General features: G+C 41.6%; 1 protein-coding gene across 1 annotated transcript; it reads left to right on the top strand.

Annotated features, from left to right (window-relative positions):
- Nucleotides 1-59: 59 nt before the first annotated feature.
- Nucleotides 60-15,953, top strand: esyt1b (extended synaptotagmin-like protein 1b). Its single transcript, XM_088390320.1, has 52 exons — nt 60-282; nt 396-793; nt 1,543-1,584; nt 2,262-2,396; nt 2,465-2,538; nt 2,613-2,685; nt 2,768-2,857; nt 2,972-3,027; nt 3,452-3,572; nt 3,644-3,820; nt 3,974-4,056; nt 4,189-4,237; nt 4,492-4,581; nt 4,663-4,758; nt 5,074-5,145; nt 5,227-5,313; nt 5,418-5,567; nt 5,658-5,768; nt 5,833-6,009; nt 6,090-6,175; nt 6,257-6,305; nt 6,406-6,495; nt 6,575-6,670; nt 6,756-6,827; nt 6,918-7,004; nt 7,088-7,234; nt 7,310-7,422; nt 7,502-7,679; nt 7,837-8,013; nt 8,109-8,191; nt 8,291-8,339; nt 8,411-8,500; nt 8,576-8,671; nt 8,856-8,927; nt 9,050-9,136; nt 9,206-9,352; nt 9,465-9,577; nt 9,648-9,714; nt 9,795-9,980; nt 10,557-10,727; nt 10,887-10,969; nt 11,035-11,083; nt 11,163-11,252; nt 11,351-11,446; nt 11,520-11,591; nt 11,673-11,759; nt 11,842-11,988; nt 12,077-12,225; nt 12,399-12,530; nt 12,895-12,997; nt 13,095-13,144; nt 15,476-15,953. The coding sequence occupies exons 2-52, from the start codon at nt 431-433 to the stop codon at nt 15,501-15,503; spliced, it is 5,388 nt and encodes a 1,795-aa protein (XP_088246446.1). The 5' UTR covers nt 60-282; nt 396-430; the 3' UTR covers nt 15,504-15,953.
- The last annotated feature ends 12 nt before the right edge of the window (nt 15,954-15,965 follow it).

The raw sequence follows: 15,965 nt of genomic DNA, 5'->3' as shown, positions 1-15,965 counted from the left end.
CACAGCAGCACGACATCCGTGTCTCGACAATTTTGAATTGAGTGATGCCAATTTGCTCTTTACATGATCGTCGCTCGGTCGTAAGCAGTCAAGGACGCATTTCATTCCAGTGGGCGTGTTTTCTGCGCGATAACGGGACGGAGGAAGAAAGAGGAGCAGAACTCAACGGCGAACGACTTGTGCAAACCTAACCGCAAAACCACGTCAACCAGGCGGATTTAGCGATCACCTTAAATATGCGGTTCGGACCTTGAAGTAATTACAGCTACAATCTGTGTTTCGGTACTTTACTTTTTCTTGAACCGTTGCTTGACGCGTTGAAATGTCGGCCGATTAAGTCAGTATAAAGCCATTTTTACGTTTTCTTTTTTTAATTCTGTAACATATTTATTAAGGGATTCGTCTGCGAGCTCAAAGACTTAAAAGGACAATGCAGAGCGAGAAATCGGAGCCGAAAGTCGACGAGGGTTCGGGCCCGGACAATCCCGAGATGAGCGCGTCGAGTGACGGCAGCGAAGTGCAGCCTCTTCCCCGGGCCAAGGGGATTAACGCCGTGGCGGTGTTATGGACTTTTGGGAAGTGCCTGGGAGCTTTGCTTCCCGTCTACCTGGCCGGCTATTACCGGGTCAGCACCAGCCTGCTGGTATGCGGTATGATGGTGTATACGGGATGGAAGCATGCTCGGGAGGCCAAAGAAGAGAGGCTGAGATCGGCCATGCAGCTGTTCGGCGACGAGGAGGAGGAGCCAGGCAGCCTGAAAATGTCCAAAATAAAGAGAGACCTACCTGCGTGGGTAAGACATGGCACATTAACATCAGCTTTATTGACATGCACGAAATGCAGTTGCAGACCAAAGAAAAACATTCAATGCAAATACTCAAGCAACATTTGACTTATTGCATAGACTGTTCATACTTGTTTGCATCTCTCTAAACAAGTGAGTCGTTTCAATATTTTAGATGGAAGGTACATTTGAAATGCAATCCTATCCCAAAATCAATGTATCTGCCAGTGCATCCCGACAGCAAAAGCCCAAAATGGAAATGTGATTTGCCACAAGTTCTTCTGTGAGGCCACACCCAGTTTAGCTCTAGGCCCTGGAGAATTCTTGCTGTCTGAGTGCTTTTCCACTTTGGTCTTGGCAAATAGACAGAATGCATCAAGCATACTGACAAATGTATGGACATGTGCAGAGACTTCATGAAATGCCTAAAGAGAAAACTGTCCTTTAAAAGTACTCTGTGATGCAAAGCACAAAATGTCTATGAAATGTCTGTTTAAAAGCACAGAGGTATTAAAACATTGCCATTGAATCTTTTTAGAATGGATTATTACAATATTCAGATATTTTAATTTGCTTGAAAGCTTATTACAAATCAATTTCCCCCATTTATTGTAGTTTATTTATTACTGTTTAGTAACAAAACTGACAAGGCGTATTATGGAAAAGAGTCAATCAAACAGGCTCTCGTTCAACAGTGCAAAACGTACCTAAACACATTTTAACTATAAATGTCCTTTTTTTTTTCTTCTACACCACAGGTCAACTTTCCAGATGTTGAGAAAGTAGAATGGCTGAACAAGGTAAAACAAAAATCTCTTTGTTTGGCCTTTTATTGAAGCGCACACGGGATCAAATACAGCCGCTATGCTGACAGACTGATGCTTCTGCATCGACATGTGACCGCTCGGTTATGGCTGCAGCCATGTTGAAGGCAGCGAGGGCAACACCCCTTTCGTTGTCACAGCCGCACGATCTGTACCGCAAACGCAGGAGCAGTACAGATTTCGTGCCAGTCAACCCACTCAACATTTCCACTTTACTGCGGCCCAGCTCACAGGAAGAGGAAGAAGCAGCCCCCCCCGGCCACATGAAGAAACATGTTCTCCCTCCTCTCGTTTATACTTTATAAAGTCACAGATAAAAAACAACAACTCTAAAAGGATCACAAGACATTCAAAGCACAGAGTGGAGTTATGAATCTGCTACATGAATCTGCTAGTGGGACATTCAGGCCTCCATGTGAGCAGGAATCTGATGACTCACTCTCCACTTATGCCAGTTGTTGCCAACCTTTTATAAAATTAAGCACACTGCGCCTACTTCTCATTCTTCCCCCCGTGGGACTAGAATGTGTTTTCATGGCAACGGTCTCTGAAATAACAGTGGAGAAATGAGCAGTAGTCTTGTTGGTTATAAGTCAGCTGCTTATTTAACCCAAAGGCCACACACAATTTTGAGTCTAAATGTGTCGTTGTAGGTGCTTCAGCAGGTATGGCCCTTTGTGGGTCAGTACTTGGAGAAGCTCCTGGTGGAGACCATCGCTCCATCTATCCGAGCCTCGAGCAGCCACCTCCAGACGCTCAGTTTCACCAAAGTGGACATGGGTGACAAGGTGATGTCATTTTAGCTTTAATGCTATGATGTTGAACGTGTTACGTAACGTGTTCTGTTTCCTCGCAGGCCATGAAGGTGGTCGGGATCAAGGCGCACACAGAGAATGACAAAAGACAAGTCCTGCTTGATTTGTATATCAGGTAGAATGTTACCTCACACTTTTTGCTATGTCACATTTTACAATGCTAAAATGTGGGTCACATGTTCCTCTTAGCTTTGTTGGCAATGTGGAGATCAACGTGGAAGTAAAGAGATACTTCTGCAAAGCTGGAGTCAAAGGAATGCAAGTGAGTCGCCATTTTAAGTGTCACATGAAGGAAGGAATCTCCGTGCAAATGTCACATTTCTGTCCTTTGTGTGTGGGCGTAGTTGAATGGGATGATGCGAGTCATTCTGGAGCCTCTGATCGGAGATGTGCCCATTGTGGGCGCCGTCACCATGTTCTTCATCCGCAGACCCGTAGGTTGATCTATCTACATTGACCTTTATTTGTCCTTGCACACCCCTCCCCTTAACCTCTCTTGTGTGTCTCTTATTGTTTGACAATTATTGACGATATTTATGTCATTCCAGAAACTCGATATCAACTGGACCGGGTTGACCAATTTGTTGGATATCCCTGGGTTGAAGTGAGTCATGCTCGGATAACCTCACATTTTTTACGCCATTTTTTAAAAATGAGAAATACCGTGATTGAACCAAGCAAAACAGATAATTCATGATTTGTTTATACTGGAAATAAGTTGTCATAACAAGCTACTCAACACAAGTCAAACCTCGATGTTGATAACGTTACCGCTCTGTAAGTATGTGCTGGTTATCAGAAGCAAAAACATCACGGTTGCTGTGCTTGCTTACGAAATTCAAAACATATTTTCAGGAAAAGGCAACTAATAGAGGATTTTTTCATTTTTTATTAGATGTGCATCTTAAAAAAAGATTTAAAAACAATTTAAATTCATGCAATTTTTTTTAGGTGGTAATTAAGGTGAACATCAATATTTATATTGTCATAATGTGACTTTGCCATGTCTCCTCCATCTTGGTCTTCAGTGTCATGTCTGACAGCATGATCATGGATGCCATCGCCTCCTTCTTGGTGCTGCCCAACCGTCTGGTCGTCCCCCTGGTTCCAAACCTACATTTGGCACATCTTCGCTCCCCTTTGCCCAGGGTAATGATGCCATACGCAGCAAGTCATGACCTCACGTGTGTCATATTAAATTCTGTCAATATGATCCCAAGGGTGTGGTGCGCATCCACCTTGTGGAGGCCCAGAATCTAGCAGCAAAGGACCACTACGTGAAAGGGGTCATGGCGGGCTTGTCAGACCCCTACGCCATATTGCGGGTGGGGCCTCAGATGTTCACCTCCCACCACTTCGACAACACAGACTCACCCAAGTGGGGGGAGATTTATGAGGTAAGGAACAATGAATCCTTATGATTATGTGCGACATTCACTCGTCGGACTGACTTTGAATGTTCCGTTTTCATTCATTCACTGTGAGCCCACAGCCATTTTCCAACCATTCTGTCTGTCTCCATTTTTTTGTACGTGTGTCTGCTGCACCAGGTGATAGTCCATGAAGTGCCTGGTCAGGAACTGGAGGTGGAGGTTTATGACAAAGATCCAGACCAGGATGATTTCCTGGGAAGGTACATCTGCGTCATTCTCTCTCGTCATTTGTGTGTTTACATTTCAATCACTCAGCGTTGAAGTAATCATTTGTTTGTTTTTCCCCCAAGGTGTGTTTACTGATTTGATGTCCTTTTTTCTCTCCCATGTAGGACCAAATTGGATTTGGGCATTGTGAAGAAGTCCATAGCCGTTGATAATGTAAGAAAAATACTGTTTTTGGTATGGTCAGAATTTTGGGACGAAAGAAAATAGAAACGCTGGAAATTTGAACTCAAACAATTTGGAAATATTTCGTTGGACAAATTTGACTTGACATTATGAATGTTGAAAATTCTCTTCACCATTGCAAACTCCAAAAACAATACTATAAATGTTTAACATCTGATCTTTATAAGCAGATTTTTGCTTTTCATTTGTTAGATTGTATTAAGTGGTCTGATTATTCTCCTCAGTGGTTCCCTTTGAAGGATACGCCCTCAGGTCGGATCCATCTCAAACTGGAGTGGTTGGCCTTGATGCCAAACACTGATCGACTTGAACAGGTGTGCTTCCATTATATCCTGACTAAACGTCTCTCTTCTTCACTGTAACAAAATATTCACCGTAATTCTCTCCCTTTCCAGATCCTGAAAAGGAACGAGAGTGTGAGCAGTAAAACGGCCGACCCGCCCTCATCCGCCATTTTGGTGGTTTACCTTGACAAGGCTGAATCGCTGCCAGTGAGTCAACGAGCTGGCCGTTGCTTCCTGTGTGGTTGTCATCTGGCATTCTGCACAGTTGTTCCCGTGGCCTCTAACCCTGTTAAAACACGCACACACACGGCTATTTTTAGCCCCTCCCACTCTGTGACAAAATGTGTGGAACTCATTGCGGTCTTGCTGTAGATCTTTTCCTCCTTAAATCTGACTCATATGCTTGCTTGCTGCATGCAAGTTGCTGGTGAATTTCCACACTTTTTTTTCACGTGTTTTTCTGCTACAAGTCACATGCTCTATTATTTATTCATAAAATATTTTTTTCCTGCAATACTCTAGATGAAAAAGGGGAATAAAGAGCCCAATCCCATGGTGCAGTTATCTGTGCAGGACATCACCAGGGAGAGCAAGGTTGATCCAAATTACAATGTTACAAATTATATACCGTTTATTGGTCATGTAAACACTTATTCTGTTTCTTATTGTTTAAAGACATGTTCCACAACTGTTAATCCAGAGTGGGAAGAAGCGTTTACATTTTTCATCCAAGATCCACGCAAACAGGATATTGACATTCAGGTAACTTTTCAATCGCTGCTTTATCCTCACAATATTTGGTGGGACTGCAAAATGAATACAAGAGACTTTAGAAAGGTAATCGTGTCTTTTAACTGCGTGACCAGGTGAAGGATGTCGACCGGGTGCAGACATTGGGTAGTCTGTCCATCCCTCTGTCTCGCGTGCTGTCCACTTCTGGCCTTTCTCTGGACCAGTGGTTCCAGTTGGACAACTCAGGATCCGCCAGTCGCATTTATATCAATGCAGTACTCAGGGTAAATCACTCGTGAAATTACACAAATTATGAAGTTGGTTGCCAGGTTCAAGAGTTGGCCCCCATTCTGTTTTTGGTCCACTTGTTGTAGATGCTGTGGTTAGATGAAGAGCGTATCACAGCCGATGTGTCGTCTAACCTGGAATCCAAAGGCAAACAGTTACCGCAGGAGACATCTCCACACTCCAGCTTTGCCACTGAGGTAAGAAAACCTGGTCCAATTTCTCGCCCTCCTCCTACTAATTGTAAATCACTCGTATTTGCAGGGGCTGCTCAGAATCCACCTGCTGGCTGGGCAGAACCTGGTTCCCAAAGACAACATGATGGGGGGCATGGTGAAAGGCAAGAGTGACCCCTATGTGAAGATCAATATAGGCGGGGAAACATTCACAAGCGAATCCATCAATGCGAATCTCAACCCCACCTGGAATGAGATGTATGAGGTAAATAAATGCCCGTGATCACTCGAAGGTGACTTACGTGATCATATCTCGGATACAATTTTAAATTCATTCCTCCTCAGGTGATTTTGACACAGTTGCCTGGTCAGGAGCTACAGTTGGAGGTGTTTGATAAAGATATGGACATGAAGGATGATTTCATGGGCAGGTAGTTTGATATTCAATATATTGATGCTCATTAAATGAGTAAATTGCCCTTTTAATGAATCTCATTTTACTGCCAAAATAGGCTCAAGATCAATCTAAAGGACATCATTGAGTCACAATACACTGATCAGGTACAAGTATATATTATATATTTTTTCTTCATTTGCCCTTGTAGGCACCACTCCCACATCCTTCTAGTATTCAAATAATTCCATGTGTGTGTGTTATCAGTGGTACACTCTCAATGATGTCAAGTCTGGTCGAGTTCATCTGACCCTGGAATGGGTTCCAACAGTCCCAGAAGCAGACCAAGTGGATCAGGTTTGAACAAAAACAGTGCCAACGTGGAAAAAATAAAATAAAATAATGATGATTTTCTTGATCTATTATGCACTTTCAGGTTCTTCAGTTCTATTCCAGACAGTCCTACCAGAACAAGGCAGTTCCATCTGCCGGTCTTCTGTTTGTTTTCATCCAACAAGCAGATGGTTTACCAGTAAGTCTGCTGGTGGAATGGATCCCATAATACTAAATACGCATTATATATTTTTTATCATTGCCTGTAATTTAAACATCAACAGGTGAAGAAGAGTGGAAAAGAACCAAAAGTGGGAGCAGAGCTCATTCTCGGAAAAATGTCCCGCAAAACTACAGTGAGACTACTACTCCTTTTTTTTTTTTTTTTTTTTTTTTTTAACAAGTTGAATGACATCCCTGAGTGAACCTTCTCATCTCTGCTGCAGGTGTGCGATCGTTCGACATCACCCGAGTGGGATGACGCGTTCTGCTTCTTGGTCCGTGATCCCAGAGAGGATATTCTTGTTGTTAAGGTAGTCAGACAAACAGGAAATCGCAATTCAAGATCTGTTCCTCCCTCACTGTAACTTAAATGCTAACACTTGTATTTCCCCAGCTCTCCCACAGCTGGACATTGCCCATGGGCTCTTTAGTGGTTCCAATTAAAGAGCTTCTCACTGAGCCGGAGCTGGTCCTGGATCAGTGGTTCCATCTGGACGGAGCCTCCCCTGAGAGTCAGCTTCTCCTTCGGGCTGAACTTAAGGTAGGAAAGCTTTCATTCAGATAAATCCTTCAAGTTTGAATCCTTTTAAAACTTCTTGTTTTTATTCGGACACAGATGCTGATACCAAGCAAGTGTCCCCGCCGTCCCAGTGATCAAGCTAAGGTCACTTTGAAAGACTCAATGCATTTTCCCGATCAGGAGAAACAAGAGGGTGATGTCATCCAAAAGTGAGCACACCATATATCCAACACGTCTCATCTCCGATCTAGTTTTCTTTGTCTCTGATGCCTAGTAATGCATTTTTAGGTCCAGTTCAGTGGATCCTCCTATAGAAACTATTGTCCCGCAAGTGATGATGCATGAAGAAGGTGAAGGTGATGTAAAGATGCCTCAAGCTCATGTGGAAGAAGATATGAAAGAAGAAGCACCACCAGCTGTGGTGAAACCTCCCCATACTTCGCCAGATCTTAACTTTGCCACTGAGGTATATTAAAGATATTACAAAACATGAGGAAAAGTATTAAGTATTAAGACAAAGAATTCTGGAATAACTTTTACCAAAATGCCGACAATGTTAACATTCAATTGATATAAAGGTTTCTAGACTATGATTTTTTAATCCACCCTTCTTGTCTCTGTAGGGGCTAATGAGAATCATCCTCATGGAGGCTCAAGATCTGGTTGCCAAGGACAACCTGATGGGGGGTTTGAAGAAGGGCAAGAGTGACCCCTATGCAAAGATTACCGTTGGAGACACCACATTTAAAAGCAACGTTGTCAAGGAGAACCTGAACCCCATCTGGAATGAGATGTATCAGGTGCTTCGCATGATTTCAGATCAGATAGATTGTGGAGAATACAAAATCCTTCCTTTATATGGGACAGTCATTTTATCTTCTCCGGATTTCAACAGGTGGTGATGAAGCCTCAGTCTGGACAGGACGTTAACGTGGAGCTGTATGACAAAGACATGGACAAAGACGACTTTTTAGGAAGGTGAGGGTGTGCTGGAGCTTGTCCGTAAAGGGCCGAACGATCCCCTCAGCACATTTTAAAAGCCATCACGTAAAATAACCATATCGATATTGTCAACAGATTGACCATCAGTATGGCGGACATTGTTGGCTCCCAGTACACAGACCAGGTGAGTTCCTGACACCCAGCCTGCAACTTACATATTTTGTTTTGCTCAAGAAGTATTTGCTTCTTTTGCAGTGGTACACTCTGAAAGATGTTAAGTCTGGTCGTGTTCGTCTCATACTGGAGTGGGTCCAGACACTGTCCCATAATAGCACCTTGGACAAGGTGAGAACACGCTACACACTGCGCATATGACTACTTCCGATATTCTGTATAGTGTTAAGTCTGTGTGTTTTTCAGGTGAAGCAACTGCAGTCGTCTCAGTCGTTCAAAAACAAGACGATTCCCTCTGCAGCTTTGCTCTTTGTTTATGTGGACAGAGCACACTCATTGCCAGTGAGTCACTTGTTTACATAACAGAAAAAAAATACTACTAACAGAACCAATGTGGAAAAACATGGCAAATATTTTGTGTAATTCCAAAATTAAATCATAAGTGATACAAACACCTTATTATACTTAATTAAATTTTAATGTGTTTTATTTTTTATAAACAATGTGTCTTTCTTTGTGTGTCCAGTTTAAAAAAAGTGGAAAGGAGCCAAAAGCTGGAGTTGAGCTAGCTTTGGGTAACACAACCCACAAAACTAAGGTATGGAAAGTCGTATATTTTTACTAATAGAGATGTTTAAATTACAGTATTATTATTTTCAGTGTAAGTTTAAATCATGTTCACACACGCTTTAATGTTCTGACCTGCCTCCCTGTGCGAAGGTTTGTGATCGCACAAGGTCGCCTGAGTGGAACGAGGCATTCTATTTTTTGGTTCATGACCCTACTGAGGAGATGCTTGTCCTCAAGGTAGATACTCATCGCACCGAAAGCACGTGGTCTCTATTGAAGTGTAATTTTGGGATATTTTGTCTTTAGTTCTCCAGCGCTTGGGAGCAGCCACTGGGCTCGCTGGTGGTTCCTGTAAAAGAGCTGTTGTCGGAACCTCAGCTGGTCCTGGATCAGTGGATGTCTCTGGATGGAGCCTTGCCGGAGAGTGAGATCTTACTGAGGGCTGAACTCAAGGTGGGACAATGTCATCATAGTTATGAAAAATTTATTGAGTTTAATCATATATGATGTTGTGGCAACTTTGGCAACATATCAACTTGTGCATTTTATTTTTTTGGGGCGACAGATATTGAACTCAGTGATGACGGAAGCCCCCCAGCCTTGTGGTCTCGCTTCAAAGAAAACAATCACGGTTTCCACCGAGGAGGAAGAACCTGGCTCGAGGCTTCCGTTAGTTGAGTGAGTGTTTTTATTTCACATTTCGCTGGTTACAAATAAATAGTTTGCTCACCAGAGTGTGTTTTGTCAGTCTTGGCCAGATGAAGTACCCAGAAGATGAAGCAGGGTCCTTTACAATTCCGCCTCCTGATGCTACGGTTAGTTTGACTACATCATCATCATCATCTAAAGTTTGTCTAGTTTCACCTTCACACTTGATACGTTCGATCTAACTCAGTTGGTGGAGGAACAGGCGGATTTGGAAGATTATCAAATGCCAGTCGACCAAGTGTATACAGAGGACATGGAGACACGAGATGACCAGGCTCACGTCACAGTGCCTGATCCTCCTGCTGAGCAATTGAAGCCCAAAGTTGATGTTTCTCCACAACACACAACCCCCAGCCGGGACTTTGGCACTGAGGTGGGTCAACAGTAGTGTCTATAATAATTAGCCAGTCACATACAGTAGTTATCTTTTCAAAGAGTGGCCCGGGTATTGCTGAAATATATTCAGAATGTCAAATATTAGGTTCCATCAAAGCTGCGTGTGTGTCTGTACAGATTAAAATGAGAATATGATGACATTTTTGCTACAGCCCTTCCGCATTTATGATGAATCAACACCATGTTTTCCCCCAATGGCTGTGAATCAATGGGCCACTTCTGGTTTTCATTAACTGTTATTATGAAACTGGGATCTGATCTGAATCTTCTGTATGTAGGGCAAAGTTTAAAGGTTTAAGAGAACTTTTCTCATAAAAGGAGGCAATAACAATTAGACAATAACTATATTAAAACACCAGTCATACTCCATGAACCAGGAAGTAGTCTTTGTCTAACTAATGTACTAATAATTTAGACCTTTTGACCTTAGCAATTATCGCACTCTGCTGAGTGACATTCTATGGCCAATAGACAATAACAATGAACTCTTGGCTAACCCCCCCCACATATTTCTGTCTAAACGACCGCTGTGGCCTTATCTCACCGACTGCAGGGGCTGTTGAGGATTCATTTGCTGGAGGCCCAGAGTCTGGTTGCCAAGGACAACATGATGATGATGAAGGGCAAGAGCGACCCCTATGTCAAGATCACTGTTGGAGGGCTTACATTCAAGAGCCATGTGGTCAAGGAGAACCTCAACCCCACCTGGAACGAGATGTACGAGGTAAATCTGGTTAAACTTTGTACTGAAGACTCGTCGACATTAAAATGTCAGATACAGCAATAAAGTTACTCCCAAATATCTGATATGTTTTATTTGATATCTTAATGATTTGGTTATGTTTCATTTGTTGAGTTTTTCATTGCTGTTGTCCTTCTCCAGGTAGTTTTAAGCAGTCACACTGTCCAGGAAATTCAACTTGAAGCGTTCGATAAAGATTTAGATTCTGATGACTTCCTGGGAAGGTTTGTGTCATGTGATGATGTAGTGGTACAGTACAGCAGATGATATTGTATGTTGTGTTTTTTAGGTTCAGTATTAAACTCGGAGAGGTCATCAGGTCACAGTACATAGATCAGGTTTGGGTTTTTTTGCACATTTTTATTATGAATTTTTCTACTTGTTCTGCTTCAGTAGCTAACATAACTTGTGTTGCAGTGGTACACATTGAATGATATCAAGTCCGGGCGGATTCACTTGATCCTTGAATGGGTTCCTACAGTAGCACGTCCCGTCCAACTTGACAAGGTTTGGATTTTTATTGGGTTGAACATTTGCTGTTTAGTACATACATTCAATATATAGTATGCATTTTTATGAATATATGTCTAATCTTTTTTGTGCAGGTCCTGCAGCTTCAGTCTCTTCAGTTGTTTAAGAACAAAGCCGTCCCCTCCGCTGCTTTGCTCTTTGTCCATTTGGAGCGAGCGCACTCATTACCCGTAAGTCGCCACCATCGTATTCAGAATGACTCGCAGAATGTTGTCACATGTAAAAATGTATAAATTTTTCCAGCTGAAGAAGAGCGGAAAGGAGCCCAAAGCGGGAGCTGAGCTTGTTCTCGGCGACACAACCTACAAAACACAGGTGAGACTTTTAAAAGGGTGACACAACGTATCCTGAAATGAGAAATTTATTCATTGTATTTGTTATTCCACATTTCTCAAGCTATGTGACCGCAGCACCAATCCTCAGTGGGGTGAGTCTTTCTACTTCCTTGTGCGTGACCCTCAACACCAGATGCTCGTATTCAAGGTAAGGCTGAGTCCATCATTGATGTTCATTATGCATTTTGATATTATGAAGTAGCTCACAAATTTATTTGTTGGCATCGCAGTTGTCTAGCGGCTGGGACCAGCCAATGGGATCTCTGGTGGTTTGCGTGAAGGAGTTGCTAGCAGAGCCACAGCTGGTCCTGGATCAGTGGTTCCATCTGGATGGAGCGGGACCTGACAGCCAGGTTCTGATGAGGCTTGAACTCAAGGTGGGAATGAAAAAAGTTCAAGTGCACACGTCAGAACAAGTAGCGCACTAGTCGACATCTCTTGTTCCTTCTTTTGACTCTTGACTAGGTTCTGGAGACCAAAATGGTGGAGATGATGAGTAGTGGGACTCTGCCTTGTGCTGACCCAAGTAATGGATCTGGGAATGGGCAGGTGAAGTTATCGCTTTCGTATGACACGAGAGAGGGAAAGCTGGTCATCGTTGTACATGCCTGCAGGTAAGCGCTCACAATGGGATCATTCCAATCCTTTAGTTTTGCCACTTCTCCTCAAATGGAGGAAATGTGAACGACACAGACAAAAAGATACTGTTGCTGAGAGGCTCATTTGTACTGTGATGAGCAGGAAGATTGAGACTTGCTGAATGAATGCCTTTGGTGTCTGTGCACAGAGGTCTGTTGTGCTCCAGTAAGGACGCTGCCGACAGCTACGTCTCCATAATGCTGCTGCCAGACAAAAGCAAGGCCACCAAGAGGAAGACAGCTGTGAAGAAACGAGATCTCAACCCCGAATTTAATGAAAGGTACTAAAAAGTCTGCCATTTATTTATTATTATTATTATTTTTATTAGATTATTTATTTTTTGTTCTTTATTTTATATTTATTGTTTATTATATCTATTAGTATATTTTTATTTTTGTAATTTTAATTTTAACTTCAATTTTTTAAATTTCAATTTTTTACTTTTATTTTTAATAGATTATTAATTTTTTGTTCTTTATTTTTTATTTATTGTTATTTATTATATCTATTAGTATTTTTATTTTTTAAATTTTATTTATTTATTTATTTATTTTTACTTTTATTTGATTATTTATTTTTTGTTCTTTATTTTTTATTTATTGTTATTTATTGCCTCATATCGTCTTTGCCAACTTTCCATGCAGGTTTGAATATAACTTGCTGGTGGACGAATTGAAGTTAAGGCATCTCAGCGTGACCGTGAAGAATAACGCGGCCTCATTCAGAAGTCGTGACGTCATTGGACAGGTGGTTATAACTTACTGTACTTTCCTTGTTTGACTTAAGTACATTGACTTTGACTTTTTAAATGTGCTTCAACAAATGTCTTCATGTTGTTCTGTAGGTGCAGATAGAGCTGGCGGAGGTGGAGCTGGTGCCTGGTGTTACTGAGTGGTAAGCATGCAAATTAACTCTTTTAAAAACATTTTAAGTCATTAAAAAAACATGTTCATTTCATTAATATTTTTCTAAACGTGATTTAAACTTAATGGATTTAAGGAATATGTGCATTCCAGTTCTTTTAATTGAACTGAATCTTTAGAATCAGTTAATTCAAAAGATTCATTCAAACAAATCGTTCAACGATCCTAAAGATTCAGTTCACTTAAAACTGGAATGCACATCATTAGTACAAAAGAATGCAGACGCCCAAGGGCTTCCAGGTCGAAATAGCTGACTGGTTAGTGACACGGGCGCTTGGTTGCTAAGGACCTGGTTTGAGTCCAGGTGTGAGCATCTATCTATATGTGCTTTTAGAATTGGAGCCTTGCTTTGTATGCACATGCAAACAAATGGAAGTTTTTGTGTATGCATAAAGTGGCCCCGCCTCCAGTACAAAAGAATGCAGACGGCCAAGGGCTTCTAGGTTGAAATAGCCGACTGGTTAGTGACACGGGCACTTGCTTGCTAAAGACCTGGTTCGAGTCCAGGTGAGAGCATATACTTAAATGTGCTTTTAGAATTGGAACCTTGCTTTGTATGCATATGCAAACAAATGAAAGTTTTTATGTGTAAATACATAAAGTGGCCCCGCCCCCAGTACAAAAGAATGTAGACGGCCAAGGGCCTCCACGTCGAAATAGTTGACTGGTTAGTGACACGGGCACTTACTTGATAAAGACCTGGTTCGAGTCCAGGTGTGAGCATATACCTAAATGTGCTTTTAAAATTGGAACCTTGCTTGCATGCATATGCAAACAAATGGAAGTTTTTATGTGTGAATACATAAAGTGGCCCCGCCCCCAAGTTGGCGGAGCAAGCCAATGGACATGTTGGAAACATATTGGAATGCTGCCCCGAGGACTAGAGCTTGACACCTGTGACCTTTGACCATGATATTTTCCTAATAAAGTGGCCTGTTATTAGGTACACTTGAAAATGGAGGTGTACCTAATGGAGTGTCCGAGTGAGTCCCTCGTTAAGTGCAGGTGCGTGAAAAGTTTTAGCTCCTTTTGAACGTGAAAGTGGCTAAAACTTTTCACGCAGGTGCGCTTAACGAGGGCATGTTGGAAAACATGTTGGAACGCGGCCCCTAGGACTAGAGCTTGACACCTGTGACCTTTGACCATGATATTTCCCTAATAAAGTGGCCTGTTATTAGGTACACTTGAAAATGGAGGTGTACCTAATGGAGTGTCCGAGTGAGTCCCTCGTTAAGTGCAGGTGCGTGAAAAGTTTTAGCTCCTTTTGAATGTGAAAGTGGCTAAAACTTTTCACACAGGTGCGCTTAACGAGGGCATGTTGGAAAACATGTTGGAACGCGGCCCCTAGGACTAGAGCTTGACACCTGTGACCTTTGACCATGATATTTGCCTAATAAAGTGGCCTGTTATTAGGTACACTTGAAAATGGCGGTGTACCTAATGGAGTGTCCGTGTGATTCCCTCGTTAAGTGCACCTGCGTGAAAAGTTTTAGCTCCTGCAGAATGTGAAAGGAGCTAAAACTTTTCACGCAGGTGCACTTAACGAGGGACTCTTGGAAAACATATTGGAATGCGGCCCCGAGGACTAGAGCTTGAAACCTGTGACCTTTGACCATATTTCCACTACAAGAGGTTAAAAAAAAAAAAAAAAAAAAAAAGAATAAAGTGTAGTGAACAATTCGGTGAACGATTCTTTTGAACAAATATTTTGAATGAACCGATTCAAAAGATTCAGTTCACTTTATAACTGGAATGCACATTACTAATACAAAACCGTGCAGACGACCACAGGTTGTCAGGTCGAAATAGCCGACTGGATAATGACACGGGCTCTTGCTCGATAAGAACTTGGTACGATCCCAGGTGTGAGAATGTATATAGATGTGCATTTATTGTGCAATTAACCATTTATTTGTTCTTTTTTTTTTTTACCTCGTGTAGTGTACCTATTAAAGTGTCCATGAGGTGTACCTAAACATATTGTCATATAAAGCAGTTAACCAAATGTCTGATTTATATGTTTTAATTGGCGAACATAAAAACATGGAATAAAACACCAGACAAGTTTTAACATGAATGTTTATTAAAAATAATAATATTAAAAGTAAATTTCAAAGTAGCAATTCAATGTGAAATTGCAGTGGATATATTGGATAACAATATTTAGGCGTATAGATGCATCCACGTTATTTAAAAACTACGACAAGTGTTATAAAATCAAGATTACCCAAAGAAAAGCATAATCTCCCCGTTGTTGTTGGGGGAAACAGCATTAACCAATTGGAATCTCTGTTCATTCCAGGTTCATTCTGAGAGATGAAGCAGAGTAACAAACACGCCCATGATGTCATGTCTCAAACGTGGCATGGCTGCAGCTTGCACATGATGCCTTCTTCTTCTTCTTCGCTGTAACAGAAAACTCGGAAGTGCTTTGCGCTAACTTAGGCTGTATAAGTTGAGGCACCTGAAACGCTCATAACGCAGCCATCATGCACTCGGTACGGACAAGAGGAGAGCTTGACTCAAATTTAATAATCATAAAACTGAAGGAATTGAAGGAAAAAAAATCAAAAGGCTTGATTACACTTGTATCACTTCTAAATGCCACTTCAGTATTAGAAACTTGCTTGCTTGTGTTTGACTTTGCCTTTTTAATATATATTTTTTTATAAGATTACCATTGTTTTGCAAATGTTAAATTCTATTTGGGTTGTGTATATTTGCAATGATTACACAAGTGTGTTGGAAAATGAACACTTAAATAAATATTGTGCATCTCATTTGTTGTTTGG

Source organism: Syngnathus floridae, chromosome 11, assembly GCF_059516105.1.
Source record: "Syngnathus floridae isolate MCC-2025c chromosome 11, RoL_Sflo_1.0, whole genome shotgun sequence".
NCBI lineage: Eukaryota > Metazoa > Chordata > Actinopteri > Syngnathiformes > Syngnathidae > Syngnathus > Syngnathus floridae.
This window is presented reverse-complemented; position numbering and strand designations above follow the sequence as displayed.